Here is a 27169-nt window from a genome sequence, read left to right on the forward strand (position 1 = left end):
ACTGGCTGAGCAAATTTTCACCAATGTCTTCAAACTTTCTGCTTTTCTGTTAGTTCAGGCATCCCCATTAGCGTGAGTGGGAGTTCAGGCATGCCACAATCACTCACAGAGTCTTCATCAGCTCTTGATGTCCTCAAAGACTATTGTGTCCAAGTAGGCAGTAATCTTTTCACTTATTCAAGTTATAATATTTCTACCACTATTCAAAACTGAAAACTTATGACAATGTGGGTTTTATTTTTCACAGAGTTTATAACACTTTTAAATAAGAAGGGTCAAATCCTGATCTCCTCAGTTTGTTCAGTACCTTCGTCCACCACACTTCCAAACCATGTAACTGGATGTGTACATGGACTAAGGAGTTGACACAAGAACAAGCATTTTCTAATCATATAGTGTCTTTTTTGGAGCTGAAAGGGCTTTGAGTTTTCTGAGCAGCACACTAGAGGTGTAGAGCTTGGGGAGACTAGCATGAAGAGGGTAATGTGCTGACCTTCAGAGTTCCCTCCCAGCCTAAATCATTCTATGAAAATGAATGGTGTTAAACTCTTAAAGACCACTACTTTATGCTATTTGATGTATATTGTGCTATTATTTTAATACAGTGTCTTGAAATAGTATATTATTATACTAAATCTTATATGTTTATATATTTTTATACACAAATAATGTTATTTACTAAATTACATGTATTATATTATACATACAAAATAATTATAACTGCTTAGTATTATACCTACATGTATTTATCATTAGCATTTATTGCAATTATAATTGTTTAGTATTAGTACCATTTATTTTCAAAGTTCATGTCATGCTTTAAAATATTGTTGTGAATTAATTGCAACTGTACTTTCCTACATTTCAGATGCCTTTGAGCATCTGAATCTAATATTCTCTGTCCTTTTTTGTTTTAGCAGACTCACATGTTCCACTATTAATCATCTGAGAACTTTGTACAAAATGCACCGTGGCAGTAGGATTGCCTATTTACTTATTGCTTATCTTGTTTACCAAATTACAGCAAACAAAGATAGTAAGAAAAGATATCCAACAAAAATGTATTCTGATGTTAAAACTTTAATCTGGTTTCTTAAGTAAGCAGTGATAAAACAACACATAGAAGGCAAAATTACCCACACAAACACCAAGCACATTTTAGGGCAGCCACAGGAGAAATACCCATCTCCTTTCCCTCTTAAATTCACTGCAAAATCTTCCCCTGACTGTGGGGAGAGCAAGAGTTTTCTGAGAAGTATTTTTGAAACATTCAGCTGTGGTGCACCCAGAGATGCTCTGCAGTCTCTTGGTCATTAACCAGATAACTATTTTTGCATAGAACGGGAAAAAAAAAAAAACTACATATATAGCATAGAAATGCAACTGAGCAGTGTGTTGCCTTCAGCTGGTAGAAATGAAAAAATAATGTAAAAATTAATATATAAAAGCTAAGGGTAGCAATTAAATTTCTTTGTATTATTATTATACCAAAAATACAATCTCACACAGAACAAAGTCAGCTAAGAATAGGAGCATTATGATGTCCTTAGAAATGTAATTTTTCTGTTTCTGCAATAAGTAGATGAATTTTACCACTGCTACATTGATGTTCATCATCTGAATGTCTAGTCTTATGATTTTACCTATGCCTCTAATATCTTTTGTCTTAATACTCCCAATAAAGAGTACGTACAGACAAATTCCTCTTTTATACTTACAAGAATTCTATTAAATTGCATAGAAGAATCAACTCAGCTGCTAGAAGTGAATGTGCTTACAATAATTACTCACAAATGGGCAGATCAAAACCAAGCAACTGGAGCAGTTTCCACCCTAGCTCTCAACTCTGCCCCTAAGGAGCTTGTGCTCATACAGAAGAGTGCGTGACCTGAGGGGAACTTCAGGTCATGGGAAGCACCCGTGCTTTGGAATCCAGGTCAGAAGGGAACTTGAGAAGTGAGCCCATGTGAACCTAATGAGGTTCAACATGGCCAAGTGCAAGGTGCTGCTCCTGGGTCGGGGCAATCCCAGACATGAGCACAGACTGGGAGAAGAACTCACTGAGAGCAGCCCTGTAGAGAAGGACTTGGGGGTTCTGGTGGACAAAAAAAACTCGACATGAGCCAGCAGTACGTGCTTGCAGCCCAGAAGGCCAACTGCATTGTGGGCTGCATCAACAGGGGTGGGCAGCAGAGCAAGGGAGGTGATTGTGCCCCTCTGCTCTGCCCTTGTGAGGTCCCACCTGGAGTGCTGCATCCAGGTCTGGCGCCGCCAGCACAAGAAGGATGTGGGGCTGTTAGAGTGGGTCCAGAGGAGGGCCATGAAGATGATCAAGGGGCTGGAGCACCTCTCCTGTGAAGACATGAAGACAGGCTGAGAGAGCTCGGAATGTTCAGCCTAAAAAAGAAAAGGCAACAGGGTGACCTCATTGCAACTTTTCAGTACTTAAAGGAGGCTTATAAAAATAGATGGAGAGCAGCTTTTTGCTCAATCACATAAGAACAGAACAAGGGAGAATAGTTTTAAACCAAAAGAGGATAGATTTAGATGAGGTATTAGGAGGAAACTCTTCACTCAGAGGGTGGTAAGGCAGTAGAACGGGTTGCCCAGAGCAGCTGTGGATGCCCCATCCCTGGAGGTGTTCAATGTCAGGTTGGATGGGGCCTTGGCCAACCTGATCTAGTGGGTGGCGTCCCTGTCCATGGCAGAGGGGTTGGAACTGGATACCCCTGAAGGCCCCTTCCAGCCTGAGCAATTCTATTGTTCCCTGGAACCAAAGCACTCTTCTGAAAATGTACCAAGAGCATTACTGGAATTAGGCAGAAGTCAATAACAAGGAGCTGCAATATGATTATATAAATATATCCTTCTAGTGAACCACTGCTGGGTGGACGGAAATTGCAAAAGCTCCAGAACATGAGAGAATACCGCACATGACTACAGTGGGCTATAGTTTTCAGAAAGTTACCCTGGGAAACTTCAGTAGGAAACTATGTCTTGAGGTACATTCAAGAAAAACAGGAACTTGCTGTCTGAAAACCATCTAGCCAGTGTACAGGATTCACACAATCTGATCGTGTATCGAACCACATAATAACCTACTGAGATAGCCCACAGCTGATGGCACGGGTGGGGCCACCTTTATGTTGTGTATATAAACCTGTAACAAACACCTCTTATTGCACAAGCACCTGTGCTTCGGAATACAGCATGTAAACCTGACCGCGCTGGTTCCCTGCGATGCTTCGTAAGTATTACCTTATTGTCACTGAAGGGAAATAAAACCTCCTAAATTTGCTTCTGGCCTGCTCTCTTGCCCTTTGAGTTTGATTGCAATGCAGCTGGATCTTAGAGAATGGGAAGTTCACACGAGCACTACCATGTCTTTTCTTAACTGCAGCCGGCTGGTTCCTCTGCTCGATCAGGACTGTGTGGTGTGCAGGTCATCTCTCAGACAAACTGATTTTCTTTTTTCTCTTCACTGTGCTTCTCCACCATTACTTTAGGAAAGTGCATTCTCTATATTAGCTGTCCTACTTAATGTTTGAGACATGTAGTCTCTGCAGATGTTCAGAAAGCACACAACAAATCATCAAAAATGTCAAATTCAGTGCTTGAAGAACAGTCCGCATACCCATTTCTTTCTCTTTGGGTAACTGAGCTTTTTGCCCTAATGATATCTACTGACTCCAACTCTCTCACGGTCTCCTTAGGATATTCTACTTTTTATTATTATTTTTTTTTTTTTTTTTTTTTTTTTTTTTACCTCACAACCTCAGTTCTTCTTCACTCCACAAGAACACTTATCTGTTGGTCAGCTTCATTGATGACATTGATAACTTCATCAATAGCTTGGTAAACTCCTCTCCTCTCCTCTCCTCTCCTCTCCTCTCCTCTCCTCTCCTCTCCTCTCCTCTCCTCTCCTCTCCTCTCCTCTCCTCTCCTCTCCTCTCCTCTCCTCTCCTCTCCTCTCCTCTCCTCTCCTCTCCATTCCTTCAGTATTTATTATTTATTTAGTATTTTATATTTAGTTTATTTGTTGTTTATTTTAGTTGATTCCAATTTTGAGAGTTTTCTCTCTCGCTATAATTCTTTTTTTTTTTCCGTAAGCATAGCTTTGGTGTTCTACTTTGGCAATCTCAGAAGGAAATTTATGCATCTTCCAAATTTAATTCAAATCCAATTCAATTCTCAAATAAACACAGCAGAACAGCTTTGATGATATTCTAAAAGGTTGATGTTCATTTTGATGTCCGCACTGAGGTAGCTGAGATAAGAAGTTAGTTTTTTTTCTGTCTCAATGCACAGAAACTTTTGTATTTTACATGTCTTTCAGTATTTCTTTGAATATAAGACACTCCAAAATAGAGAGCACAAGGTTCAACAATAGCTGCTGGTGTGTGCCATCCTGTCAGTGTCAGACCTAGGCACCAGGAAAGATCCACTACTCTGAATGAGTCGTTTTGGACCCCAGCCCCTGGCTTCATCAGTCAAACTAAGACCTCCTCATCTGACATCTCCTTGTGCATCTCCTTTTCCTAGAGATGTTTTCTTTGGTAATCCATTCAGAAGGTCCTAGGCAAGTCTTCAAAGCCCTCTGATAGGCCTCTGAACTATGTTTTCCCAGCCTTCCAGTCTCTAAAACAGAAGAATCACTGTACTCCCTGGGTCTCTGTTGGGTTCTCCTTTTTTGTATTTCAAGACCTTTAGATGTTCTCCAATATCATTTGTCCCATTGCTAACACACAGCCTCACACAGGTTATTTTTACTTTGGCTATTTAAGGCAAAGGTGACATCAGTGACTGTCTCTGAATGATCTCAGGACTGTCTTCATCTTCAAAATCCAAAGAATATGCCCCTCAGATGTCTTTATCAAACTGCTTTAGACTATCACACAGAATCACACAGAATTTCTAGGTTGGAAGAGACCTCAAGATCATCGAGTCCAACCTCTGACCTAACGCTAGCAGTCCCCACTAAACCATATCCCTAAGCTCTACATCTAAACGTCTTTTGAAGACTTCCAGGGATGGTGACTCCACCACTTCCCTGGGCAGCCTGTTCCAATGCCTCACAACCCTTTCAGTGAAGAAGTTCTTCCTAACATCCAACCTAAAACTCCCCTGGCTCAACTTAAGCCCATTCCCCCTCGTCCTCTCACCAGGCACGTGGGAGAACAGACCAACCCCCACCTCGCTACAGCCTCCCTTAAGGTACCTATAGAGAGCGATAAGGTCGCCCCTGAGCCTCCTCTTCTCCAGGCTGAACAAGCCCAGCTCCCTCAGCCGCTCCTCGTAGGACTTGTTCTCCAGGCCCCTCACCAGCTTCGTCGCCCTTCTCTGCACCCGCTCAAGCACCTCGATGTCCTTCTTGTAGCGAGGGGCCCAAAACTGAACACAGTACTCGAGGTGCTATGAAGCACTACATAATTGCTAAAGTCTTTGGAAATGGTTCAGGTAGTGGCAGCAATCCTGAGGTCAGTTTGCTTGAAGCATATTCTAGATACTGCTTCGAGACCTGTCACATGAACATTGATACACAGTACTTCTGAAGGAAAGAAAGAGGTTATTTAACTGCAGCTTAGTGTTTTTTTTGAGATCTGTAATCCATCAGTGCACTTGCTTCACGTTCTCTTCTGTCTCTACTTCATATTCCAACTTATTTCTTTGTCTAGATTACAGAGAGGGACTGAAAGTATGTAGCTGACTTGTACCTATGGACCTGTCATCAAGTTAAAGGGTACTCAATATGAGTGCTCATTGGACTGAACCTCAAAAAAAAAAAAAAAAAAAAAAAAAAACAGAACCACAGAATCACATGGGCTGGAGGGAGCCTCTGGAAGCTAGCCAGTCCAACCCATTCAAACCAGGACCAGTTAGAGCAGAGCTGCTTGGGCCCTGTCCAGTTGCATTCTGAGTGTCTTGAATGATGATTTTACAACTTCCCTTCTCCAGTATTTGACACTTCTCACTGTGAGGGAAAAAAAAATAAATAGCTTAAATTTTTTTTTATTATTATTATTTATAGCCCCTCCTTACATCTGATCATAATTTCACGTGTTCCTATTGGTGTGTGTTCCCCCTTGTCCTACCATCATGCACCTCTGAGAACAGATGGGATCCACCTCTTCTATACCCTCCCACCCGGCAGTACAGGCAGCAGTATAAATGTTTCCTCAAATTTATTTTACAGCTGAGCAAACACAGGTTTCTTAGCCCCTCTTCATACATTATCTACTAGTCCCCTAAAACTCCAGCTACTGGTAGCTGGCCTCATTTTGCCTTCGGATATAACCAGGGCATGAGGAATCTTCAGAACACCGCTACATAGCCGAGCTCTCCCATCAGTTTCATGACAGAGGTACATTAGTTTTGTGATATCTCATGTAGATATATGTAAAATTGAAGATAGTGATATATCAAAGTTGTTCTCAGAAACAGATGATACAGTTTCTTGACAATAGTATAGCTGTTCATATCTCCAGAATGTCCTGGGAGATAGCTGACATTCAATGTGATGATATGGAGGTTGGAGGTCCATGAGCAGTGGCAGTGTAAAAGCTTGCTATTGCTGGTATTTCATCCTGTCCTTCGACTCCTCCACATCATCTCCTACTTATTCTTAACCTTTCCCATGCTCCTAGCTGTGGAAATTTCTGCTCTTGCACCAGCTCTGGCACTCATCACAGAAAGCGAGCCAATTCAGCTTCCTGGCAGAAAACAATCCACTTTTATTTTGTCTAGGTTTGTTCTCTGCCATGTTAATGAGCTCAGACAACTCAAGAAGGCATCCAACAAAAACCAGACCCATTTCACAAGCAGCAGAAACTGTGCACAGGCAGGAACTGGATGGCAGTAGTAAACATGCATTCTTTTAGTACCTATGTGCTTCTGGCTCAGCTTACCCTGTGGAATCGTGCCTCTGCTGGTTATTATTAGGTAATTCAGCCCTGCTCTCTGAGGTCAACAGGAATGCAGTTACTGATTCCTGAGAAATGTAGCAGATAAGGAATGCAGTGCCTTTTGACCTGAGAGAGAGCTGTCCTTTACCTCTGCTCTGCTAAGCATTTGCTGCGTGACCACTGGCTAGTAATGCAGCTGCTCTGAACCTTTCTCCATATCTGTAAAAAAAATGCTAGGAGCATGACACTGCTGCAAGAGGGTTTGTAGAGCCAATACGCCAACAGCTTTTGAAGTTCACAGACAAAGAAATACATGGATCCCGGGGCCTTCTAACTAACTTGGGTAAATGCCATGACCACCATAGAATAATCAGTATTAAATTCTTAATGCCCTTTCTCTGAATGTTGCTTGGCAATTCAGCATGAAATAACAAAACTGAAATTGCAACCAAAAGCATGGGGTGTACTTCCTTAAATACACTAAAACGAATTTTCCTTAATATAATTAAATATATTTCTACAAAAAAAGGATATATTTGATGATATGTTTCAATCAACACTATCATTCTGGACTATATGATGCTTCTCACTTCAAACACTCTTTTTCTATTTTCAGTTCTTCTGCATGATGCAAGAGCTCAGGTTAGTGCAGAATTAACAGAAATTCTTGAAATCCAGTGTAGTGTTAGCTTCCAGGTTCTCATACAATTTCCACCGATGATTCTTAATAGTTTCACTACAGCTGTCCTGGAATTTTTGATATCCACAGATGGAATCCAGAGTCTAGAGTGTGTACTGCTAACATTTCCATTCCGAGACTGTGTTTATACAGAAAAGTGACAAACGTTAATATTTAGAGAAATATTAACATATATTTTTTTCTAAATCTTATCATTGTGCATAGATATTTCTAAAAATAAGCTTAAATTGCTAATATCAAGTGCAAAAAAGATGCATGTCAGAAGATGTACTGTAAGAATAGCAGTTGCCTTGCCTTTGCTAATTTGAAAGTCAAATTAAAGAACAGGATGAGTCTATGTGAAGTGGTCTTCATATCATCCATTTATGGAGCACAAACTAGATTAATTCATTTGATAGGGAAAAATAGGATGAAAGAAAGAAAGAAAGAAAGAAAGAAAGAAAGAAAGAAAGAAAGAAAGAAAGAAAGAAAGAAAGAAAGAAAGAAAGAAAGAAAGAAAGAAAGAAAGAAAGAAAGAAAGAAAGAAAGAAAGAAAGAAAGAAAGAAAGAAAGAAAGAAAGAAAGAAAGAAAGAAAGAAAGAAAGAAAGAAAGAAACGAAGGAAGGAAGGAAGGAAGGAAGGAAGGAAGGAAGGAAGGAAGGAAGGAAGGAAGGAAGGAAGGATAAAAAAAAGAAAGCCATCAAAATACAGCAAACAAGTAGAAAGCTATCTCAAATTTAATGCTTTTCCTCGATGCAGTGTCCATTCTCCCTTGGGAATTAATTTTGCAGTAAGCTGCCATAATTTCTGTATGGAAGTTAGAAGAACAAGCACCTCAGAGTTAAGGATTTTGAGGCATGGAGTACCTACTATACCAGTAATGAATATTTATATTTCTCTGAATTATTCATTTTAATTCCCAAGAATGTTTACTTTTATCTATAAAAATAATCATGGTGGTTTTTTTTTTCTTTCTGATTTTTCTATTTTGATTTGAGTAATACTATGCATGTACAGATTTATTGGTTTAAGAACTACTTTTCAAAGTGGCATTCATTGTCTTTAAAGTGTGAATTTACTTCATCCGACTGTTGCTTTTGTCCACATGAGAGATGGTAACTGCAACAATGATTGCTCAGGGTCTGAAGAGTGAGAGAGTGATTCTAAATATAAAATCTGATTCAGGGAAAACTATTGTTTAATATCAGGTCAGAAGTAAAATGCATCCTGCAAGACATCTTGCATCACCACAGTCATGGCTTCACAATAAAACTGTTCTTGCCAAATGGTGACAGAGCACTGTGGACACCTTCCAAAATAAGCCTAGGATAGAGAACAGAGTTGCTTGTTCTAATCTGCTTCCTCTATATCCGTGGAAAGGCTCCCTGCATGCAAGTGCTGCAGACCACGTACCATAAATGTGAGGGCACCGGCAACCAAGGTCATGATCTATTTGTGTTTGCTCCCTGGGCTGGCATGAGATACTGAATGTATTCAAGCGTGCAAGCATCTGCAATCTCACATGTATCATTCATGCTCCCAGTAGGCAAAAGGGTACATGCAACAGCATAACTCATGATCCTGGCACGCTTCACACTTTGTGTGTACACCTGTTGTAGGCCAATTCCAAATATTTCCCTTCAGCTCTTCCTACAGGAACACAAAGATCAGACATCAGTAAGGTACAGCAGGATTCAGCCTGACGAGCTGTGTCACTAACAGGCGAAATGGAAAGACATGTGGATGTCTGGCATCCACTCTCTAATTCACACGGTATCACATGCTTGGAGTAGCCTGACACGGTCACATTTTGTCCTCAACTTGAGGTCAATAAAGAAGAATCAGCCAGAAAGAGCAGAATGTAATTACCAACATGCCTCCATCATTCTGCTGATACTAAAAAAAAAAAGAAGAAAAAAAAAAAAAGAAAAAAAAAAAAAAAAAAAGGGTGGGAGGAGGGGAAGGTGTTATTAGCTATTGAAAACAGTTATTTAGGAAACAAATTACTTGTCTTGGAAAAATGTATTGTAAATATTTATGTGCTTAATGAATGTGCATCAAACGTGTTCGTTCCCTTAAAATATCCAAAACCACCAGTGGGGTTATACATACTCAGAAGTGGAGAAACACCGATATTCATGCTCCTTTGGGCACACTGCTTCCATCACCAAACTAATTCCTTTAACAATATCTGAGCCGCGTGTAGCCTCGCACCATCTCACCACAGAGGTATGGCCGCAGCTCCACCCTTCCTTCCCCTGCAAACAGCTTCCTTGGAACAGTGCCCACTATCTGTACTGACAGGTCTGCAAAGAGCAACTTTCAACTATAAAGCAATAAATACCACAGGGAAAGAAAAAAAAAAAAAAAAAAAAGTGTTCAAACATCAAAATAAAAACATTGAAGGATAAAGAGTACGCTGTTCTATTGAATATTCATATTACTCTATTCTGTTGAATGAGCTAGGAAGACTAAGTTGTTCTCCATGACACTATTTTCTAGAGTCTGCCAAAATTTTCTGCTTCTGTCTGTCTTGCTCAAGAGTCTGCTGCAGGGTAAAGAAATGGCACAGGTTATCATTTCCATCTCTCCTTTCCCAGGTGTGTGAAAATACAGAGACACTGCTAAAGAATACCCAAGAAAATGGTAGATTTGCACATCCTAGGAAAATTCTGTAACTCAGTGATCTTTTAAAATTTTGTATAGGTGCAGTAGTGTTTCATGTTTTGCATAAATATCAGTCATGATATTACTTCCTCCTTTTCTGGATCCTGAGAGACCTCAACCTTTGCTGAAAACAGTTATGTCATACCTCGAGCTAAAATTTAGGTTCAAAACATCATACGGCAGGTTTTAAAAGAAAGAAAAGAAAATAAAAAAATCATACTAATTATACTGATGAATTTAGACTTCAATAAGATGCTCTGAGATTAATTCCCTGAGCTGTTAGCCTGTATGGAGATGGTGTAGCCCTGCATAAACTTTTAGAGTCAGCTGTGGTTGCTGCCCGTGGCTGTAGTGTAGAGGTTGCCCGCAGTGTAGGTTGTGAGAGTTGACAGGTGGAGAATTTGGAGGGTTCTCCTGCACAGCCAGAGAGGATTGTTGTCACCTCCTTGCACCACCTGCCTCGGGTCATTCCGTTTGGGCTGCAGAAGCAAAGTCTCAGAGCTAAGTATTCTCTGAACCGTAGCTGACATTTTAAGAAGAAATGCCAGTCGTGGTTAAAACATTTTAGGGTAATAGAGAATCTTTGGTAACATTTAGTAAGCAGTTCCAAGTGCTTTCTTACTCTAACTCTTACAAGCACGCAACTTCTTACTAAACTGTTATCTGTCTCATTTTGGACTTTGTAATTACAGGCTGTAACTAAGTCATTTGCTATCTATTATACATTAGTAAAGAGCCTTAGCATCCATGCCAAGGTGCCCTGATGCCAACAGACACAAAAAAATGGAAGCACTGGATCAGATGTCACACCACATATTACCACGCAGCAGCAATCTGATTGCATCTGACCATATTCTGACAAAATACCTCAACTTTGGACAACTACCACCAACGGGAAACAAAGACAAATCCATTTAATTGGAGCCGGCAGAGGACGATTTACCGCAACGTTTCACTAGTTAACTTCTCACATGCTTTAGTCAGCTTTATTAGCTTTTGCAACTCCATCGCGGGTCTTGCAACACCAGCAGTTTTTCTTGAAGCACTAGTTGCCGACACGTAGGAAGGCCAGAGGACCAAGATCATGGGGTTTGGGTGGGTTTAGTTTTTTATTGAAGTCAGTACTTCTGCTGGATGCAGAGACCAGCTCTGCGAAGCGACACCGACCCCGTTGTTGCGGCCAACGTTTCACAGGTGGCTGCCCCAGGCGAGGGTGGCTGCCTCAGAAGCCCTCGGAGCTGCCCGGTACGGGACAGAAACGGGCTTGGAGAGGGACACGAAGCCGCCCCGGGCTCCCCCCAGGGGCCGCCTCAGCCTTCCCGCCCTCGCGCCACCAACGGCCACCAACAGCCCCCCGCGCGCCGCCCGTCACGCGCCCCCCGCCCACTCCTCCGCCACCCCCGTCCCGCTTCCTGCGCCTCCCGGCCCCGCCCTTCTCCCCCCCGCCCCCGCCGCGCCCCGGGCGCCGATTGGCTGCGGGCTCGCGACGCGGGCGGCAGCGCCCCCCGTTGGCCCCGCCCATTTGGCGACCCCGCCCCGCCCCGCCCCGCCCGCCGGCTTCACTCGGTGGCCACGCGCCGCAGGGCGGGCGGTTGGGCAGCGCGAGCGCGGCCGTTGAGCGGCTCTCCCCGCTCCGCGGCCGTTGCAAGGCGGGGACGGGCGGCGGCGGCCGTTAGCCGGAGAGGGGGGGGAGGTTGGTGGTGGTGGTCCTGATGGCCGCGTCGGACCGCGTGGCGCTGGGGCCGCTGGTGGGCTCCATCGATCAGGGCACCAGCTCCAGCCGCTTCCTGGTGAGCACGCCGCGGGGATCGCGCGGGGAGGGGGCCGGGGCGGGGACGCTGCGCCGGGTGTCCCCTCCCCACAGCCTCCCTGCGCCCTTGGGGAAGGGCAGCGCCGCCCTGCCCTGGCTGCCGCCCCCGCAGGAGGATGAGGAGGGGGGGGAGTGCTGAGGGCCCCCCGGCCTGCTGCATGCAGGAGGATGGAGCTCCCTCCGGGCGGCCGCGGGGAGATACCGTGTGTAAAAACCCCACCGGCCGGGCTCCAGCCCGCTGTGGGGGCCTCTTGGGGCGGCTGCTGCAGTTCCGGGCTCGGTGTCAGCGCGTCCCGGCGTTCAGGTGGCTGGGTTCGCCCACCCTGTGGAAGGTGGGCCTGGCTGAGCAGCGGGGGAGGACGGGTTTGTTTAAGGATGGGGCGGTTAATGACAGCTCCCTAGGTTAAGGCTCTAGTCATTTCCATATTATGCAATAGACAGTAACTAATGTCATTACTATCTCCCTAACTTACTAGAACAGCTTCCTGCTTGCAAATCTCTATGCATGCTGTCCTGTCTCCTAGTCAGTAAGCTGTAGCCATTTGACATAGACCCTGGTGATAGCTTCTGTTCTGGAACCTACGTAGAGGTAACAACCAGATAGGAAATGTTGCCAAATATGCACGATGTTAAACTGGGAAGATGAATGAGATATGCTTCCCCCATGTGGAATTTTCTTTCACAAAGCAGGAGACCGAGTATCTTGACCTGTGTTACCGTTATTTCTCAATATCACGACCTTCATGGGATTGTCAAATGACAAAGCAGAGAAACTCCAAACTGACAAATGACACCAGCGGGCTATCTGGAATGCCAGTCAGGAGCCCTTTTCAAAAAAATAATTGGAAAAGTTCCCTGTAATGCCTGAAAATAAATTCTGTCTGCTTTACACGTGCAGCTGAGTTAACTCTTTTTCTTAGCCTACAGGGAAAGTACTAGTAGAACTGAAAGTGACACTTTGAACTTCATACTCAAGATCTTTTTATGAGTACAAGTTCTTCTAAAAAGAATTTCCTTGCACTAATTGCATTCATCAGCAGTTTTTATACTGTCAGTTGTTATTTAATTGTTTGTGGGTTTTTTTTGTCTGAAATGAGGTATGTTTCTGTTCAGGAATTCAGATGCTCAAATAAAGAAGAGGCCATACCTTTTTACTTAATTATTTTTAAGAAAGTATATAGTGTCTATCGTTCTTTTCAGTTCTTCATATCTTCAGTCTCAGTTTTTCTAAATTCTTTTACCTTGACGGTGCAATCAAACTGTTATGATAATAAAATTGGATGAATTTGAGCAAAAAATGCATTTCGTCACTGAATTAAAATCAGAACATGGGGTAAGGAGGCAGAGGGCAAAGCATGCAGGGATCTGCTACAAGCCACATCAGTCACTCAGATAGCAATACATGTATCTGGATAATCCTATACAGGAAAGAGATTGCCACAGTTAGAAGAGATTTTTCTTTGAAATGCTGTATGACAAATGGTGGTGTTCCCTTTGTCTGCGTTGTTTCCCTGGCTCTTCTGCTACCTGTTAACAGATGCTAGTTGTTTTGCTTTCTCATTGCTCATTTGCTTTCTCATTGATCTCTTTACCTTTTTTTTTTTTTTTTTTTTTTTTCCCCCTTTAGTGTTCCCAGGCAAGTCACTGGTCAAAATCAAACTGTTGGTTACTTTTCACCTGTCTATGCTGTGCAGCCATTACCTTTTTTTTTTATTTATTTATTTTTGAAACAGAGGACAAGATTTTGATCTGCCTAAAGATGTCTGGGTGAAAAACTTGGCTAGGGTAGCATCAATAGTTCAGTCTAAATGGTGGTGATGTTCCACAGGGGTTGGTAGTGAGGGCTGATACCCTGTGGTATTCTCATCAGCATCCTGGGTGGTGGGTTAGGATGTGCTCTCAAGTTTGCAGGTGAGCAGTTGATTGGAAGTCCTGGTGGAGAACTGGCCTGTCAGAAGCATTATGAAGTTCAACAAACTCTAGCGCTTGGGACAGAAGGCTTGGAAGCAGCTTGGTGGAAAAGGATCCAGAGTCCTGCTGGACAGCAAGTTGAGCATAGGAGAGCTGTGTGTCCTTGCAGCGGTGAAGATTAACCATGTTAAGAAGAGTACAGCCAGCAGATCAAAGGAACTAATTATTCCTGTCTATGTGCCACTTACAAGGCAGCACTGAGAACACTGTGTCTGGTTTTGTGCCCCACCCCCCCCCCCCCCGCCCAAAGGAACAGAGTCCAAAAAATTGAGCTTAGGCTGGCAGAGGGTCTCTAATGTGGTTTGTGCGCTGCAGCACGTGACATGCAAGGCAAAGCTGGGAGACCCTGGGCTGTCTGTCTGGGGGAAGTGTAAGGAGGCATAGAAGGGGTGTCTTTAGCTATCTAAACACTGCATGTAGAGAAAACAGAACAAGGCTTTTCTCAGAGGAGCACAGAAAAAGAAAACAGGCGACGAAGACAAGTTACAGCAACATAAACCTCAAATAAATCAAGGAACAAAAGGTTCACTAGGCTCAAACACTGTATCAGGGCCCAAAAAGACAGATCTCTATCCTTGCAGGTACTTAACACCTGGCTGGAAAAGGCCCTGAATAAGCAGGTGTAATTTTAAATTTAACATTATTTGAGCAGTGGGTCAGGCCAGAGGACTCCAGGGATTCCTTCCAGCATTACTTATTCTGCGATTCTATGTATGGACGCAAGCCAGGATTTGTGAGATTCTCCTGCGTCCATGAATGAGGCTGTCTGATGATAAATAAGCATCAGAACTGAGGAAACTGCATCTCTGTTACTGTCACTCCTTGTTTATCCTTATCACACACAATGCACACAAACAGTTTTAGCTTATGCTGTCGCCTTGCCCTCAGAGGACCTTTATTTGGATCTTTTCTTCTGCAAAAGAAACTGTCATTCCTTGTGTGAGATCTCAGTTTTCCTGTTAAGTTGGGATGAGCTTGGATGACCGGTTCAGAGTTACTGGAGAGAGCTCAGGGCTTTGAGTGCCATCCCCATTGCTTGCAGCTCATTTTCTTTAGATACCAAGCTGGAGGAAAAATGGGTAGGCTAAACAACTGTACCTGAGTACAAATTCTGATCTAGATGTTTTGCCAAATAAGTTCATCAAATACTTGCATCTATCACACTCCATTTTACTCAAGAATGATATCATTAAAATCCATTGTAACACCTGCTACTTTCACTAAAAGCCTTGGGGTCAGGAGTTAATGGCTCTGCCTGATCTCTTGAAAGGTATTTGCTGGGTAAAGCCTTTCTGGCATTTTACCCAAGAACAGCAAGAATTGAAATATTCGATGAAGTGTCAATACAGTGAATTACACATACTGTACTCCAAGTCCTAGGTTTATCAGTCAGTCACAGATTTATTTTTTTCCACCCTGTGCACATTTTTTTTCTGCCTTGATATCCAGAAGAAACACTTCAAATAAAATTATGTCACGCCATAACCATTCTTTTAAGTAAACAAAACCAGCTTTTACTTAAGGAAACACATAGCATCCATTGAGCTTACCCTACAGAAGGGAATCCCTTCTACTCCTCCACTAAGTAGCCCAACTTTTTTGGGAAAAACAAAAAAATTGGCCATGTAGCTAACAAGGAAGTTAAAAATGTTGCAAATGCTTTATTTTTTTTCCGTGAACTCTTAGCTTTTATCACTTAAAAGGGTTACGGTTTTGCTTTTTATTCCCATAATCATAAGTGCTTCTGGAGGAGGGGAGGAGCTGTTTGACAGGAGCCTTCCAAGCAAGATAATTTCTCTGAGATGAGTTAAAATGCTCATTCATGAAATCTGCCTGCCTGCTTGCTAATTCTGGTTAAATGCTAAGGGTGGAATTATTGTTTCTGTCATCCTTTCCCCAGTTGGGTTGATTTCAATGCAATTTCAAAACTCCGTCTTTGAGAGTGTTGGCCTACAAAGCCATAGCTGTTTCAGCTTAACATAAACTCATCAAAACACAGCATAGGCTAACTGAAGTAGCTTTTCTGCAGGTAGAGTTATGACTAATGGTAAGTTACTTGTAAAATCTGTCACTGTTTATTGTGTTTTCAGCCATGAAGCTTCTTCATCACTTACATAAGCCTTGTGTTTGTTTGTCTCACGGTTCTTTTTCATTCTTTGAAAGTTGGTAGGGCTGGTTGATCTGAATTCTTTTCCACTAAGGTGATAAAGGGTGAATGTAATGCCATGCAACTGTTAGCACTCCTTAGTGTGATGTCATGGATGAAACAGCTTGAATTAAATGATCAGCTTTTCTGTTTGCTTGCTTTCATACAACATAGCTACATAGCCTTCTCTGCTTCATTGTTTTGAGTCAAAGCTCTAGCTCTACTTCTTTGTATGATACATTTGCTGGGAGAGGAAGGAGGGTGTTACTCTTTTTGCCTTAATCCCTCACCAGAGCGTTTGGTACATTTCTAGATGTTTTCACTGCCTTCCATCAGATCATCTCTGCCCCAAGATAGCTCTACATGCCCAAATGGCCCAGACAATTCTGTATCTACTGCTGATACAATTAGGACAAAACTGACTTTGACTTTTTTTCCCCTGTGAGAAGTGAGAGATCATTATTATAAACTGGAATCAGCTATTAATGAATTAGAAAGGAGGGAAAGCAGTTACGGAAATACACTTCAAACCTGTTTCAACAGGAATGTGTTGACCTTATCTGTGTTAGTCATTGTCACCTATTTCTCTTGCACCACTGTCAGAGAGAAACAAGGGTAGTTTTTTCTTTTTGGCCACAGCCTGGTGGGGGTGAGCAAGAGCTACAATGTGTTCTGCTTATTTCCTACATTGTTTACCATTTTCTAATGGGTTTAAATGTAATGTCTCCTTCATGTTTAGCTTCCTTCTGTGTATCAAAATTCTATTATTACTATATAACATGGTATTGTTTTCAGCAACTCTTTTTAATCCCTTGCCCAGAGGTACAAGGAGCGTTTGCTGCTTTTGTTGAGGATGTCAGAAGCTTGCGGGTTTGTTTGTGTTGGACTGGGAGTTTGTGTTTACCTAGTTCTTCTCTGTGGACATGAAAAAAATCCATGCGTTTGTAGTCTTACTGGTTCTGTTGAGAAATTATTCCTGCTAGAACAGCTTACTTAGAAGGAGGCAAAATCCTCGCTCTGCTAGAGCTTCACCCTTTATTATCTGCAGGTCACACACTCTAGGTTTAATGAGTGACCTCGTGTGGTGGAATCTGTATTTATTTCCTTCTAAGAGTAGGGATCCTTATGTGCTACCTCCTATTTCAAGGAATACTAAATGATTAATGGTGAATGATTACTGAATATTTAACATTGCTAATAAGTCACATACATACATATTAAACCTGTGTTCAATAAAATGTCTTCTATCTTTATTATTACACCTTAGTAAATGTTACTACGCTTTTGGCATAAAGGGAATTTCAAGTAAAAATATCTTGCTACATACACGCAAGACTCAATCTCTCCTATTAACCGTATTGCTTAGCATTTTAAGACTCTTATCCAATTATATCAATTCCTTGCAAGCATGCAGTTACTGACAGAGCTTACCCTCTTCTAAGATAGCTTCATGTCAAGGCTGAGCTGGTAGGTGAAACAGAGCTAAGTAAATACAATGAAAAAAATACAGTGGTGCTTTTCTGTGTAATCTCTCAGGTGACAACAGAAAAGGAAGAACATAGACCTCTTTAAGAATTCTCTTCTGGGGAATAGAATAGAAAAAATAACTTTTAACGTGTTCCAGAGAGGTTGTGCTTTTTCCATCCCTGAAGGTTTTCAAGACCTGCTTGGAAAAAATCCATGGGCAGCTTGGTGACCCTTCTTTGAGCAGGAGGTTGCACCAGACGTGTGTAAAGGTCCCTTCCAGCCTGCTCTATTCTACAATTCGAATATGTAACTAAAACATTTCTGAACATCAGGGTTTCAGCAGTTATCATTGACAGCAAAGCTTACCAAAATATTGCATAAATGCTAATACCTGATCGCTGCTTATGGATATTTTTTGTAGTTGTTGATACATGAGAAAGTGGCTATCAATTATAACTTCACTGTATTTATTCCAAAGAACAAATGTTATTTATCATTGTTTAAACTTCTGTGTTCATAGAAAATTAAACTGTGTAATTTATTTGCAGGTGTTTAATGCAAAAACAGCGGAGCTCTTGAGTCACCATCAGGTTGAGATACAGCAGAAATTCCCTAAAGAAGGGTATGAATTTTCTGTGGCTTTTTATTCATTTATGGACATTTCAGTAGAGCATATGTATTGTTGTGTATGAATGACCAAAACTGAAGTCGATGATCTAAAATGACTATTTAGAACATACTATCTGCTATAAATGATTCTGTGGTAGGAAAAATGGCATAATATAACTATTTTAGGCATCTAGTATGTGCTTTGTGTTACGTAAACTAAAAATACTTAGTTTTTCACTCTGACCAATCATTAACACGTTTTCTTGTGGTCTTGTTTAAAGTGGTAAAGCTGGTTATTTTTGCAATTTAATCATATTCTTCAGCTTAGTCCGTAGAGATGGCACAGTTTGTTCTCTGAGGTGTTTTTTGTTTGTTTGACCTATCATTTTGTTAACTGACCTACTGGTTGCTGCAAAGCCCTCTGTATGGAATAAAACAAAACAAAATTCTTGTTTTCTGCAGATAGTTTTGCTATGAAAATACAACTTACTCTTTAAAAATGCTTTGAAAATCATTAAACTTTTTATAGGTATGTAAAACATTCTCTGTACTTATGATTGTGTCAAAATGAATAGACTTGATTTTTTTCTCCTAACTGTATTTTTTTAACATGCATTTTTATTGACTGTTTATTAAAGATGGGTGGAACAAGATCCAAAGGAAATCTTAAAGTCTGTCTATGAATGTGTGGAAAGAACCTGTGAGAAACTGCAACAACTGAACATAGACATCACTAACATAAAAGGTATTCCCAGTTCTTAAGTGTAACTCATGGCTTTAATATGCTCGTAGTTGAGCAAGTCAGATTATTTTTTAAGTCAATAAGGAGAAAGTATGCACTAGCCTCAAAGAAAATGTTAACTCTTACTGAGAGTCATTTGTCTGGGAGAAGTAATGAGAAAAGAGGCTGTTTGTGTATATCAGCAATGCAAAATCTACAGAGTAGACTTAAACAATCTTACAAAATCACAGTGACAGGCAATGAATGAAGAAATTCTGAAATATAAAATGTTTAGGAGTTACTGGGAGAAAAATAGTTTACCTGTCAGTGTTGGTGCTGTCTCAGTTTGAGCTAAATAAAAAGAAAAGATTTAGAGCATGTAAGTTAAGCAGTGAAAGACGAATCGACAGTTAATAGAAGTAATCTTTCTAGACTGTAACATGAAAAAGTTGGAAGCATTTTATTTCCCATTTACTTTCCTCTTCTCCTTACCTGTTCGTCCCTCATCTCCACCTCTCCTTTCCCTCCCTCACCCCCAAAAAGAGGAAAACAAACCTTCTGAAAAGGATACTTCTTTCTATTTTGTCCTGAAGCCATTGGAGTCAGCAATCAGAGGGAAACAACAGTGGTTTGGGACAAGATCACTGGAGAACCTCTTTATAACGCAATTGGTAACTGCTATACTTCCTAAATATGTAACTTTGTAGAATGAATGTGTTGTAGAAAAATGCTTTCCTAGTTCTTTTCAGATCTCATTGTGATATAGCCTACTGACTTCTTTGAGTGTTTGAGATCTGTGTCATCTGCTGTGTGTTTGTATATGCAAGTGCAATTAAAAAAAGACTATTCTGTTAATTAATACCTAATAACTTAATAAATCACTTAATAGTCTTTTAACAAAAAGCAGTGTTCCTAAGGGGTTTTGTACATCCTTAGCATGTCATGAAGTCCAGACTTATGCACAACCACTTCCATTAAAATGAAGAAGATTACTAAATTTTCAGAGTTTGATTTAACTTTGATTTAACTTTAAAGGAAACACGTTATGTAGATTTAGTCAATACTGATTTGTATTTATATTTTTAATTTACCTTGGCTTTTGAGATTGACAGCTGAGAAATGGTAATTGTCTAGATTGTTTGTCTTAGCCTATGGCAATTTAGTTTAGCATGGTATCATTGCAAGATCAGGACTCTTGGGTATTTTCCTCTGTTGTTTACAGCTTTATCTTCAGCTGTACTATGATAGCTCTGGCATAGCGCTTCAGTTCAGAGTTTTCATAGTTATAGTAAATAATCAACCTGCTGTTTGTTTTGACCTTCCAATTTAATGACACTCATCTGCTATAAGGTAAGCAGCATTAGTCATTTGCTAATACTCTCGTAGAGAAAAGTATATATTCCATTATGTGGAAAATCCTGTTTGAGTTTTCAAATCATTAGTTCTAAATCAAATGAGTGCATCCAAGCTTTTTTTTTTTTTTCCCACAAACATGCGTTAAAAATGGAATAGCAATACAGTATTCTTTCAGCTGTGTTAAAAAAAAAAAAAAAAAAAAGGCAATAAATAAAGACAGGAATTTACTGCCAAGAGCTCTAATTTTGTAAAAGCAGCTTACATATATCACTACTGGTGTGTTAGATCATTTAATTAATTCATTTTATTCATGTTTGTAGTGTGGCTTGACCTGAGAACCCAGTCAACAGTTGAAAGGCTTCTTAAAAGAATTCCAGGAAACAACAAATCCTTTTTTAAGGTGAGAGATATTACAGACTATTTAAATAGCAGCTGGATACTTACTGCTACAGTGTATAACGTTTTATGGATTTTTTGACCAAAAATTCCCCATTACAAAGTAAGTCAGTTGTAGCTTCTAGTTCCTTCTTAGCTGTAAAATGATTTTTAAAAATGCATAATACTATATACTGATCTGAGACTCAAAATAGATTTTTAATACTCATTACATATTCTTACTAGAGAATTGGGTAACCCTTTGTAAGACTTAATTGAGTACTCCCTATCCATTCACTAAATATCACACCAAAAAAATAAGATCCAATAGAAAAATATTCAAAAATCATTTACTGATGTGAAATATTATCATTTTTCATCATATGCCATAATATTTAACTTAGTTACAACCAGTCTGAGAATTGCAGAGATATTTTATGAAAAGCAAATTCGTCCTTTTTTTTTTCTTAATAAGAGTATAGGTAAGAATTTGGAAAATAAATGCCTAAAGAATGGTATCAAAATTATTTGATTCATGTTTTCCTTGATCGGTTATATAAATATTTTATATTTTATGCATTTTCCTTCAGCCATAAAGTGGATGTAAGAGAGCATGCAAACTTACTTGATTTTTAAGTTCAAATAGAATACAAAATCCATCTTTCTTGTGTCATGCTGCTCATTTTTATCAACTTTACTTGCTGTCTAGTCATGGATGAGACCATGGATGAGACCAGACTTTTGCAAACAACTGTTTGGTCTTTGTACTCTATTTAGATCAGCTTTGATCTGTGTCCATTAGTGCGCTAGCCATTTGTTTTTGATATTTTCAGATTCATTTTGTGCTTAATACTTACTAAAAGAACAAGTTTGTTTAATTCATCTGATTTTGAGTCTTGGATTTTTCATTTGATATGACTATTTTTATATTTAACTGTAGCATGTGTTGAAAAGATCTTTGTATGATGTCTAAAAGCTGTTTTTTTGATTGTGTTTTTTTTGTTTGTTTGTTTTTTGTTTTTTTTTTTTTCTGTTTTTGATTTTACAGTTTAGGACTGGTCTTCCACTTAGCACTTACTTTAGTGCAGTGAAACTTCGGTGGCTTTTGGATAATGTAGAAGAGATTAGACAAGCAGTTGATAATGGAAGAGCAATGTTTGGGACTATTGATTCATGGCTTATATGGGTATGTACTCACGAGTTTATTATTACTCTTCTGTAAAATGAATTTCCATTTCCCATACCACACAAATTCATAACAAAAGCATTTTTTTCCTGGAGACACGGACAAAACCAAATTTTGAGTATTTACAGGTTGCTTGTAAAAATATTTAATCATAATCTGCTGACCAATTTTATACTTTTCTTCATCTAGAAAAAGGAATTTTTTGTCTCCTACCAGTTCACCCTATAGCCTGTTTTTAGCACAACTTTAGGCAGAGAGATGGGATCCTAGCAGGAGTGTTGTATCAAATTATGCTGAATGATCACCCAGTGATGTTGTTACAAGCTGTTAAAGAAACTCAATTAAAGCTTGTACTGTCTCTATAGCACTACGTTTTGTAGATGCTTATTTGTAATTTTCCACTTTCTGTAAAACGTTGCTTATGCCTTTTGAAAAACTTGGATTTCAGAAAGATGCATTAGCCATCTTTGCAACATAAGAATCCAAGAGATACTGCAGTACCCTTACAATTGTACTGCTGGACTTAGCATCTTTTCCATGCCTTAATTCCACTATATTAAGCCTTCCCCTTTAGTTGTTGCAGAAATATCAGTTTTCACATTCCCAAGCTGAAAGCTTCATGAATTTACTTTTTTTTTTTTTTTTTGTAATTTGTTGAAGTAAACTTGTATCTTTTCATGACTATTACAAGTGTGTTTTTTTTTTATTATTCAGTGTTTGACAGGTGGGAAGAATGGAGGTGTTCACTGTACAGATGTAACCAATGCCAGTAGAACGATGTTGTTCAACATTCATTCCTTGGATTGGGATCCTGAGCTCTGCCAGTAAGCTCAGATTTTCAGTCATATTGTTCTTTAAGTAGATTCTGTAAGTGATATGTAAAGAAAGACTGTTTCATTTAATAGAAGAATTTCTTGTTCAGACTACAGTCAGTTATTACTGTTGTATTTACTGTTAACATTAATAATTACAATTAATTTTTCTCTAAGCCCAAAATCCACTATCTGGATTAATTGCAAAAGCAGAGCCTTGATTTTTTCTGTCAGTAGAGGACTGACTATTTCATGAAAACAATGCCATTTAATATTTTGTTTATTTCTTAATTTAATTTTTAGTCTGTTACAATTAATACCAATATTATAAAGATAGTGTTGGAAGAGCAAAGACTTCCCATGTGAAAGACTTGGATACGTCTTCAAAATACTCAAATATTTCTCATTTTACTCCCTGATTCAGTGTCACATTATGTAAGAAATGGGGAAACATACAGTGATGGATTAAAACCTAGAAATCAAAGTTACCTTTTTTTCTCTTTATAGCTTATATTTATTTAAAAAAATAAATGCAGAATCCTTCCTGATTTATCACTGACCATATATATAACTTCTTTTATATTGTGTTCAGGTTCTTTGATATTCCTATGGAAATACTTCCAAAAGTACGAAGCTCATCTGAGATTTATGGCCTGATGGTATGTTTTCTTGTGACGTTGATCTTGTAAAAATATAATTATATCAATATTGATTGACAGAATTTTCATTAAAACTAATGGCTTTTCTTAGACTGGTATTATTTGGCTTTTTCTAGACCAGTATGTTTTAATTTGTGAGTCATTATCTCCTGTGTGTTATTATATGAAGTTAAATATCAGTCAAAAAAGCAAAGCAAGATCAGAGAGGTTTTTGATAAATATAAGACAAGTTGCTGATAAGTACTTACTGATGTAGAAATTACCCATCAGATTGCAAAGTGTAATCAGTAGATCTAAAGTAATGAGCTTGCTGTTATTAAGGCACCATAGTTGTACTTCTTGTACAACTGAAAAAAAAAGACGTGAAAGTTACTTAATGATCTAAGAAGACTGGACAAAGTGTGTAATGTCTTGTTCCCATATAATTGAAGGCAGAATTTGGTCAGTTTCGATGAACTAGCAGATCACAAGTGACACCTTAGATTGCTTTTTTGTCCTTTGTTTTTAGTAAACTCCTTTTGCAGCATATATTTACATCGAACTTCAGTTAAAAAATAATAATAATGATATTATGAACTCTTACACTAATTGCACCATTCCCAGTGGAGCTGTGAATGTGACTTAGGAGTAAAACATGGTTTGTTATCATTGGCCTGAGGTTTTAAGTTTACTTTGTGTAGTACCAATTCTTCTGATAAAGTGACATCTAATTTATTCTTAAATCTTGAGACTAGGATAAGCTAGATGTTGTGATTTCACATTTTGTCATGGTATTTTACCCTATTGCTTACTAAGAACATACAAGCATTTTGTAATTAACGCAAATTAAAACTTTATTTAAAACGAAATTCTAATTTGCCTGAAATGTAAGTACTTTTGCTAATCTGTCAAAAATGATGCCACTAGAAATCATTACTAACTGTTACTAATGTGAATGGTCAGATGAGAATGAGCTGTATTAAGCTGAATAAGTGAGGCAAATGAAATACTAGGCAATGTGGTAATGAAAAAGGAGATACAGCCTGGCAACTGAAACAGAATAGCTGGTCACTGGTCACTTTAAATTTGAACTTCTGTTTCTCTTCCCCTTTCCTCCCATTTTTTTCTCATTCTTCCTTTTGCTGACTAGAAAATCTGTCCTAGCCTGGTGAGTAGAGGCTTCTATTAGGCTGACCACCTGTATGTTATCCACTCTGTTCAGGTGCTGTGCATTTCCATTGATTTTTAGGATTAGTAAAAGCATGCTTTCTAGACCAATAAATTTGGCAAATATTTCTAAATTTGAGATATTACACTAGGTGCTCATGTCAAAGTTGCTTCTGAAGTGTAATCTTTATGTAAGCATTTGCTTTAATTTGTAGGCTGGTGAATATTTCTTTTCACAGCAAACACAAAAATACAGCTACTGTCTAGTAAATGCTGGCTGTCTCATTTTATAAATGAGGAAACTGAGCCATTCTGTCTACAAATATTCATTGTATTATACTGAAACATTAGATTCATACCAGGTTTTTTAGTACATCTATAAAATGAATTACCTTAATTCCAGTCAATTGAAATGAGAATTAAAAAATAAATTTAAAAAAATCAGATTGGAAATGCACTTGCATGGCTTCACTGAAAATTCATTTTCACAATTCCACAAAGAAACGATTTTAAAGAAAGAGGTAAAAGTTGTCAAGATATAGATTTATTATGACACCTACTGCAAGAATGCAACTGAAAAAATATGTGGTAGTGTTTGGAAGAAATTCTGTATGACCCTTGAAATGCTGTATCTTAAAATGAGGCATCTGTCTTTGCCTAGCGTGTCATCACAGTCACTTTTTTTCTAGTCACTTTACTGTTTTGCACCTTTTCATTTTAAACTTGACACAGGCTGCATGTTATACTGCACCTGGTTTTCTGTGTACTATAATTTCAAAAAAAATTATCTTTACAACTGTTGAGGTAGTATACAGGTATACTATCAAATATACCTGTAAATTTCCTACTCAATTTTAGGCACGAGCTTCATGAAGCTGAAGTCCAATGTACAATTCAACTCAACCGTGTAGTCTGTGACCCTTTACTGCTCTATTTTAGGCATGAGCTGCATTAAGCTCAAGTCCAATGTGCAATCAAGTCAACCATACTGTTTATGTGATCCTTCTGTTTTTCTCTAGTCACTAAATCTTCCTTTTTTCCCCCCCCGACTTTAAACCAACTTCAACGCATTTCTCTTTAAAGTGATATAAAAAGAAGAGAGTTCCAGCTTCTACAATCTTAACGTTACTACAATCTTAATGTTACTAAAATTTAGTCAACATATGCTATGTTCAGGATTGGAATCTGTGCTTTTCATAAACATAATTTAACAGGATTTACTTTTTTTTTTTTTTCTCTTACTAATTCTCCCACTTGAGTTTTATTCTCCCAGAAATTTGTCTTTATGTGAAGTATCTGTTGTTTTTTTTTTCCTCATTTGCTCTATGGAACAAATTGCTAGACAGACAGTTGCTCCTACCAGAAAGTGTTTTTCTCCAGGACACTTTGTCCTTCATAAATATCTTGTGGCTATCTTCCATTTCTCACTAGAGATTTTTATCAGAATTGAAAGAAGCATTAAAATACTAAAAAAAAAATCTCTTTACTGCTTAAACTATTGTCTGTGATAATCGGGTCCTGCCTTTTGCCAGACAGGTACCATGATTCTGCCACCTCAGCACTGATTGTGGAAAAATGCTAACTGCATAAGTGATAGATAGATAGATAGATATGTGATACCATATAAACAGCAGTGATATCACAACTTGCTTTTTTCTTCTCTCTCCTCCCCCGCCCCTTTTTTTTTTCAGCTTACCTACACATTTTCCTTGCTTTTATTCTTGGGTTGAGTTATCTTCCATGTTTGGCTATAACAGGATAATGGGGATATATTTTTCTGTTCTTTTTATGCTTTTTCTTAGTCACTTTTTTTGTTAATTGGAAGGTGAATCTGAAGTACTGTAGACTAGACTTTAGGGATCAAGGGGATGCAGACTTTAAAGTAACTAAGTTTAATTCGGCTTACATAGAGGATCTGTACCTTCAGTGAAAAACCTGTATGGTTTTGTGGTCTTTTGTGTGTTTGTTGGTCTTGTATTGCAATCTTTGTCTTGAAAACTGCAACAGTTTCTATTACATGGATACTATAAAGCAACTTCTACAGTATTAGTGACAGTGTTTTTAAGTGGCTGTCCATTCTTGTATGATTTAGCCTTTCTTTCACGTGTTTTGTCTACATCCAAGATTTGCATCTCCCTATTAAAATAAAAGTTTAGCTTATTTTTGATTGCGTGAAATTTGTATTCACAAAAAGCTAATATGAAGCTTTTATTTCTCTTTTTGTGATTCAGAAATCTGGAGCTTTGACAGGTGTACCAATTTCTGGGGTGAGTCAACTTGAACTAAAATGCTGGCATGGGAATCTGGTAGATACTGCAGGAGCATTTCTTCACTGGAAAAAGCTTTAAGAAGGGTGAATCATGCTACAAATTATGATGATGGTTTCCAGTTTTATAGTTTTTTTTCCTTCATATGAAGTAAATTTCCTTTACATTAAGTAAATTTTGAGGTTGATTCTAATAATGAAGAACCCAGTAAATTAAGAAGATAAGGCCTGGCTGTGCAAATACAGCTGTCAACTTTAATGCATGTCTAGTTATGCTGGAAACTTAGAGTCTAAATAAATGAATAGCATAACAAAATGGAACCGAGCTCTGCTTTATAGTAGTAGTTCAGTGTATACATAATCCAGAAATGTGGGGCTTCCCAGCTTTTTCTACATT

General features: G+C 39.1%; 1 protein-coding gene across 1 annotated transcript in view; it reads left to right on the top strand.

The window, feature by feature from the left end:
- The first annotated feature begins 11848 nt into the window (after nucleotides 1-11848).
- Nucleotides 11849-27169, top strand: part of GK (glycerol kinase) — a 35067-nt gene continuing 19746 nt past the window's right edge. Inside the window, exons 1-9 of the mRNA XM_084294855.1 lie at nucleotides 11849-12038; nucleotides 18191-18264; nucleotides 18890-18996; nucleotides 19566-19643; nucleotides 20649-20728; nucleotides 21752-21889; nucleotides 22604-22713; nucleotides 23294-23360; nucleotides 26738-26773. Coding sequence (XP_084150981.1) covers nucleotides 11961-12038; nucleotides 18191-18264; nucleotides 18890-18996; nucleotides 19566-19643; nucleotides 20649-20728; nucleotides 21752-21889; nucleotides 22604-22713; nucleotides 23294-23360; nucleotides 26738-26773 — 768 coding nt within the window. The 5' untranslated portion in view covers nucleotides 11849-11960. The remainder of the gene's footprint in view (nucleotides 12039-18190; nucleotides 18265-18889; nucleotides 18997-19565; nucleotides 19644-20648; nucleotides 20729-21751; nucleotides 21890-22603; nucleotides 22714-23293; nucleotides 23361-26737; nucleotides 26774-27169) is intronic.

Source organism: Netta rufina (genome assembly GCF_964035555.1).
Source record: "Netta rufina genome assembly, chromosome: 1".
NCBI lineage: Eukaryota > Metazoa > Chordata > Aves > Anseriformes > Anatidae > Netta > Netta rufina.